The 7591-nt window shown below is 39.4% G+C and overlaps 1 protein-coding gene across 1 annotated transcript in view; it reads left to right on the forward strand.

Moving 5' to 3' along the window:
* Positions 1-4289, forward strand: part of LCA5 (lebercilin LCA5) — a 20723-nt gene extending 16434 nt beyond the window's left edge. Inside the window, exons 7-8 of the mRNA XM_009646077.2 lie at positions 499-637; positions 2405-4289. Of these exons, the coding sequence (XP_009644372.1) occupies positions 499-637; positions 2405-3207 (942 nt within the window). The 3' untranslated portion in view covers positions 3208-4289. The remainder of the gene's footprint in view (positions 1-498; positions 638-2404) is intronic.
* The last annotated feature ends 3302 nt before the right edge of the window (positions 4290-7591 follow it).

Raw genomic sequence — 7591 nt, forward strand, 5'->3', positions numbered from 1 at the left:
TGTTTGTTACTTAATACTCCATAACTTTAAGTACCACTGTGAAATTGTCTGAATCTACAACCCACTCACTTGAGTAAAAAGATCAGATTGTGGAAATAGAGGGTAACTAATTGCTTGCTTGTTAAAAAATTAAGGTGGTGGCTCTGGCCTTCTATTAAAGCCCTTGAAAAAGACAACTTCTGAAGAGAACTACCCTGACACAGTGATAATTTTGCTATATGACATTGGAGCTGTGACTTTCCTGAAAGGTGTAATACAGAACAGAGTGATTGTTTATTCATTTTGTTTCAGGTGCATAGAACTATGTTAGAGGTGATAAGATTTTAAGGCCAAACCCCTGGGTGGTCAAAGCTGGTTTGGTTTAGATGACTTCTTCATTTTTATGTTTAGCGGTAAGAATGTGATTTCAGAATGACGTAGAAGTTCATACGATTTTGTTTGCTTGTTTTATTGATTAGTTTCCCCCATCAGTTTCAGTTTTGTGTTCATTTATTTCAGGAAAAGGAAACTCAAGACAAAGGATGGAAAGAGCAAGCAGACCTCCTAAGGCAAGACCAAGACAGGGAAAGGGAAGAGAAACTGAAATGTTTTCAGGAAATACAGGCTCTAGAGGAGAGGGTTCAAAAACTACATGACGGTAAGGAAACAGGCAGCTGAAGGCTGGAAAATACACTGTGGAATACTAATCAAGTGAGGCTGCTAGTTTCTTGTGAGAAGAGCAAAATGATTTTGCAGATATCACTACAGTGGAAAATTATTTTCAGTTATGCTATGCAAAGAGAATCGGAAAGAAATATGGGATGTAGCATAATCTGTGCCCTGTACTCAGCTGTGATTAAGTATGCAGCAGCAAAAAAATGCTGTCCGCAAAAAATATTGAAGCCTGAGAGATTTTACTTTACAAAACAAGGATGGCATAGCAGGTAACTGCTGATGTTATCTCTGACTTGCTAGATGTTATTGAGGCAGGCAGTAGATTTTTACTATTGTAGAACAAATCTGCTTTCTTTAATATGGCCTGCTTTTTCAGTACATATCTACTTCACTTGTATAATTTGAAATTGTAGTTTCTCTCCACTTGTGGTTATCCGAATCATTTGGTGTGGCTATTTAAGAAATGTGAGTTTCTAACGTTGTATTTTAATATTGCTTTTTATTAATTTGATTTTCACATCATAATGACTTACGTTCGTAAGTCTCTTAATCTAAAGTATATTAGAGGGTCTGCATCCTGCCATGTTAAAATACTCTTTCAGTGATTATAGTTAATGAATAGTAACACTTATACTAGATGACAAGGAAGAATAATAAAAATCTGTAGCTGCTTTCAGAGGTAAATTCTGTGTAAAATCTTCTACCTGCTCTGTCAGTGCACAACTTACATAAGCCAAGAATCTGCTCTGTTATGTCTCTAAGATGATTTGACCACCTTCCCCATCTTACAGTATAAGCTGATATTTTCCCTACCTTACATACAGAAAGGTAGCTCCTTACTTAACCTGGTATAATGCTATGCTATTGAAAAAATATATATATTAAATATATTAACTGAACTGTTGCAGTTATTTCTGTAAGCTTGACCTGAAGTACAACAGATAGCATGGACCTTTGTGAAAACATCAGTCAGAAATTTGAATAAAGTGTTCAAAGGGGAATACCAGTATGCTGAAGGGGCCAAGTAGTCATATTCAACTTTTGGCCAAACGTATGTCTGTTGTCTTGGTAGAAAAATATTTTGAAAAGAGAAATATTTCAAAAGTTTCTTTTTTCTTGTACACATAAGTATTTGCAGGTTCTATCTAGAAGTTTATTCCTGTTTTGCACCTTTGGTGTCCCTTCATAGCCGTGCAAACTGACATTTGGTATTTGCACAGACACTGTCAGTGAGTTCACGTGGTGATGCACAGAACACTTGTGTAAAGGTATTTTCTGTATGCAGCAGAATCTTTTAAATCATTCACTACGTGAAATGAGTAATGACTCCTATGACTTTGTGGCCTGATAGCTTCACAGGAGTAGTTCCATTTATGGAAAAAAACCCAAACATATATCCCAGAACCGTCCTAATGCCAGTGGTGCTGACAAAGAAAAATAAAGCACTGTGAAAGTCAGAACTATTAAAATCAGTGATGTAGTATTCATTTTCATTCAAACCCAGGAAATGGGAAGGCAATTGGCAGAAATTAAATTCCTCTGAAATTTCTAAAACTTGGATAACGTCCTAATCCATTTGGAAGATGACAGTAAACTTTTCTATCTTAGCAGAGAACCTGGTTTGAATTTAGTTGTAATTTTTGAGGAATTTATTTTTGCAGTAGGAAAGCCACGCTATGCATAAAGAGCGTATTATTTTCAAAATAGTCTTTTTAAAGCATTTTAAATAATGTTTAAACATTTCCTGCAGAGTGGGAAAAGGAAGAATATGACAAAATTAAAAAAGAAAGCAGCTTTTTATTGGATAAAGAAGAGAAAACAAAGATGGAGGCAGAGATCCACAAACCTGAAGTACAGAGAGAAAGCACTGAAATGCTGGAAGAAAGAAAAAGAGAGTTCCTGCTTGCTAAAATGCAAGAAATTGATAGAGAAACTCAAAATGTAACAAACGTGAAACCTGCTTCCCAAGCACTACTCATAAATACAGCAAGAAAATCTAATTCCCTGGAGAAAAAAGAAAAAACTAATCAATTCTTTGAGATTCCCGGGAAGGTTACTAATGGATTTCTTGTAGATGACAGCCAGGATGATGCCACAAGAGCGCAAGGGCAGAAGCAACGAAATCTAAGGACCGTAGATTTAAGTAGTGAGTTAACATTTGGTAGTTACGTGCCTTCCTTTGGGAAAGGATCAGGGAGACCAAGCTGGCTTACTCAAAAAAGTGACAACTTAGAAGAAAGCGTTAAGGAGAATGCAGATTTCAATAGTAAGAAAGAAAAGAAGTCCAATTTAATGGAACAACTCTTCGGAAGCAGTGCCAGTACCATCCTTCTTGCTAAAAATAATGATACAACACCTTTTGACATAGATTGGGACTCTAGTAATACTCTTCTTGTTGATAAAAACAGTAAAGTCAAAGTAAAAGAAGACGGTGAGCTTTTCGGTGAAGGAAGAAACCTAAACAGACATCGTTTGCAACACACTACAAGCAAGCCAGGAGTTAAGACCCTTGGTTCATTAGAAGATGAAATAGAAGAAGTAATCTTGCAATGATCGTATTTTTATGTTTCATATGTAAATACAAAAAAAAATATTTTCATGTAATATTTATTAGATACAGATTTGAAACATTTCAGATATATTGTAAAGCCTTATGAAGGAACAATTGATATAAGTGGGTATATGTATAGAGGAAAGATGCACTTTGATAGAACAGCCTAACCTATATGCAGGAGATTTCTTCTAAAATGTAATATCCAAATACAGACCTTGGAGATATGGCAGTGACCCTCTTGGCAGAAAGACAGGGAAGGTGTCCTGAGGGACTTTGATAGATGAGATAGGTGCTGGATGGCCACTTCAGTCAATTAGAGGAGGCGCTTTTGCCCCAGCTTGGGCTCCAGACCGACTCTCGCTGTTGCCACATGGCACCATCTGACTCGTGCAGCTGTGGCTCTGGGGCTGGGAGGCTCAGTGGCGCAGAGCTGGTAGGGATGCCATAGGAATGGAAGGACTTGCAGAGGCTTACACCCACCTGCGCCCTCTCCTTTCTCACACCCCCTTCGTGCTCCCTCTCGCTCTTGTGCTCTTGTGCACTTGCTCTCTTCCCCCTCATCCTTCTCTCTCTCCCCACCACTTTGCTTGCTCTCACCCTCTCTCTCTTGCTATTGCTGTCCACATTTTTGACACTGATGGTATGCCAAGTAAAATTCTACTTCTCACAAGGGAGCATGATAGCTTATTGCAGAATGAGTTGACTAAGAAGGCAACAAGCTTCTACGTGGCAGCCCTGGCATTCAGGGCAGTTACTTGTTGTACATCTCTGGCTAGCCAGCATAGGAAGTGTTGGGGTTTTTTTACCTGTGGACTGCTCACAGTACATTGCTTTTCATCTGGAGTACTTCTAGGCATCAGATATTTTCTTTCTCAGGTGTTTGGAGAGCCTCTTAACTGTGTCAGGAGAAGGCACATGTAACATCAGTGTCACGAAATGGATAGAAGAGAGGTGCCTAGCACAAAGGCTCAGGTAGAAGAAGAGTATTCTACGCTGCAATCATGTTATCTCAGAATAATATCAACAGAAACACAATTAACTCAGGAACAGCTGATCTTTCTTCTGCACAGGTTTTCTGTAGACTTACTACCAAATTTGTCTAACTCTTCTCATATATTCAGGTTGTATTTATTATATAATGCCATTTTTTGTAATTTCTGAATTTTCTATGTAAAATTCCAATCATTACTAAGTCATTTTTTAACAAAATGGTTTTGTTAAAAGAGATGAGTAAAATTTTTGTGTGTAGATCATCTTTAACACAAAGTTCTGACTTTTTATATCATGTTACTGGTAGGGAGGGAGGGAGGGTTGGTAGCAACATTGCTAGTGATGTTATTCACTGCATGGTGCCATGTACACAAATTAGAAAGGTAGGCAATGAAGGATTTAGCAGAGGCATTCCAGAAAATAAGCTGAAGGTCATTCCTTACTAGAACAACAGATTTTGAAAAGCCTCTCTGATATGCTCTGTATGAGCCTGATTGAAAACCTACTAAAACCAGAGAATTCTCATAATTACAAGATGCTTTGAGTCAAGATTTTGCTGAACACAATGGCTCTTCTGAAAAGAAAGGCTGGTGTCTGCATCAAGCAATAACTTTGCTTGCTTCCTCATTCAGAAAGAAAATTAGTCGCAGATCCAGACCAAAGAGAATTAGTCACAGATCCGGACCCAGTGTGGGGGACTGTTCTCACTAGGCACCCTGTAGTGAAGAGCAACTCATGTTCACCTGCTTGCTTACAGTCCCAATTATATTAATTATAATATTACAGAATTTAGCTGGTTCATTTTGCTTGCCAGTGGTGAGAATATCAGGACAATCCTGATCAGTAACAGTGAATTTAACTGTCTGTGTTACTCTTCCACAATGACATCTTTGGGGGATGACTCTTCTGCAATGACTTCTGTGTTGTAAGAGGTGGGAGATGTCTGTGGGTTAACACTGTGAGTGTTTGTGAGTGGATGGTTATTTGTCTTAACTTTCTTGTCCCAGTTGTGGAGGACGGCTGCCCTTCTAGAAGGTGGCGCTTTGCTCCTGAAGATACTGCTGGGGTGGGTTGTTTATTTTTCTTTCCTGTGGTTGAGGATTCTGAAGGCGTAAAACAAGGATGTAGCTGCTGCGATTATTAAGGATCATACAGCGTGTGGAGGGTTGTTTTTTGTTTCTTTGCAAGTCAACCCATTAACATCTGGCAAATTCTAACTGTCATGCTGAACTGATGTGCCCTGCTGTTTCAATTACAAATGTATAGTTCTTAAGCTGCTTCATGTTATCAGCCCCTTCTTAAATTCACTAACATTTAAGTCCTGTTACCAGACTCTTCCTGAAGCAAACACTCCAGTGATTTGCACAAAAAAAAAAAAGAGGTGTATTTGCGTTAGGAAGGTGAAAATAAATTAATCAGCCGGGAACAATATCACAGGTATAGTTTCCCTTTTCCCCTCATTGCTCTCTTATCTCTACAGCTTGTTCTCTTTTCTTGCTACACTTTCCAGTTTGAATTACTTGTATGCAAATACCATTACAGTTAAAATGTATAAAGCCAGCGCTTTGAGAGGAAATCTTCTGTTTGTGGGGGGAAAGCTTTGGGTACTTCTAACATCTGTAAGCAGTATTTCTGCTGCTGAGTAACAGTTTTCTACTGGCTGGAAGCAACTTTTGCAAGGTCTTAAAAGGGTCTGTGGACTGTACAGGACATTGGGCACGTTGATCCCCTGGAGTCCTCTTGACCCCTGGTCTCAACTACTGTATCCAGGTAGTCTGCCTGTTGCTTTTGGTGGTGGCAGAATCCATCTTTTGCGGTAAAAAGTAGGTCACAAATGCTTTGATGACGATTTGTGTGTGATTTGATGTTTATGTCCAGTTGTGGATTCTCTTTGTTAGGCATTCAGATCGTGTGGCTGCTAGACCTGTTGTGTCTTGCTTTCCTTCTGAGTCACCAAAGGTGATGGGAGAAATTTCTCCATTCTAACAAGAAAAGATCATTAAAGCTTCATTAACTATTTTTGTGGAATGTTTAGGGAGATGATTACTGCCCCGGGCAAACTGGTCTTCCTGTTCTGATCCCCAGGAGAGTGGTCATTAAACAAAAGTATCTGAGGAGCATCTGATGAAGGTGGTTGGGTGTCAGGGCTCACCTGATAGAGAAAACAGGAAGTTTAAGAAGAAGAATAAAGGTTTTTCTCTTTGAGAGAGGAGATGAATGGCGGAGGGTGGGGGGGACATAGTAGATATTCTGTAATCCAGGAAAAGGGATGTAAGCTGTAGAAGAACTTTGGATGCCTTTCACAACTCTGACCTGAAGCCTGAAGAACACTACAGAGGTAAGAAAACATGTTGAATATTTTTCTCAGATCTGAGGTATCTTTGGGCTAGCTAAAAGGTTTAAAAAAAAAAAAAAAGTTATTTTTTAGAACCCTAGTCCTGTGTTTCTGATTTTGCTTAGCCTATTGCATACATGCCTAAAGAGGTGAATTGCAAATTTGTAATGCTTCCAAAATGGGGATGCTTGGAGAGGATGTGCTTAGGCTACTTGGTAGCCTCAGATTCATTGCTGGCCCTGAGACAGAAGGTCTAATCCAGCTAGCCCAGAGCCTATTTGCACTGTCAGAAGGTGTGAAAGAATATCTGATTGGGCATGTTAGGAGTAGGAATTTTCTCAGGGAAACATCTTGGGTCAAATGGCTATGAGAGCATCAGCAGGACTTTTGCTGATACTGGTGCTTTAGGGAGTGCTTTGGGTGAGCCTTTGCTATTCAAGAAAATAGTAATAAATTCTGCATAGTGCTTTAAAGCGGAGACCAGCAAAAATCCACATGGCAGAAGCAAGTGCCTTCAGGAAAATTGTGCTGCCAATTGCAGGAAGGGATGTTTTGTTCTCAGAGTTGCATGGCTTCGCTAAGCCTGACCTACTCTTGTTCCGAGATGACAACTTTAAGCATAAGTGATGCCCCGGGTGACATTGCTCATTTATAAAATTCCCTTTTGTTGGATCAAATTTAACGTGGTCTCCTGTTTCGAATTATCTCTTTGATTAGCTGCAAAGTTTTGATGTCTGCAGGAGGAGAACAATTGCATCAGTGTGCACTGTCAGCCGGGACTTGCGGCTGCTGGGGAGTTGCTAGGATACCTCTCTAAAAGGTACGATTCACTTGATTAACCACCAACCCAGTTTGCATGAGAAATATTTCTCCTATCTTTGTTTTGTGCTGGCATCAACTGTGCATCAGATGTGCATGCGTGTTCAGAGCAAGCTACAGGTTGATTGTCATGTGTGTCTTTTGCCTGCTTTTGAGATGCAAAAAACCTCTGTGCTCCATGCAAAGAATCCAGGGCAGTTATAGTAGCCATTCCAGTAATCTGTAAAATGAGCATTGCT

Source organism: Egretta garzetta, unplaced genomic scaffold, assembly GCF_000687185.1.
Source record: "Egretta garzetta isolate BGI_Z169 unplaced genomic scaffold, ASM68718v1 scaffold9, whole genome shotgun sequence".
NCBI classification, from domain to species: Eukaryota; Metazoa; Chordata; class Aves; order Pelecaniformes; family Ardeidae; genus Egretta; species Egretta garzetta.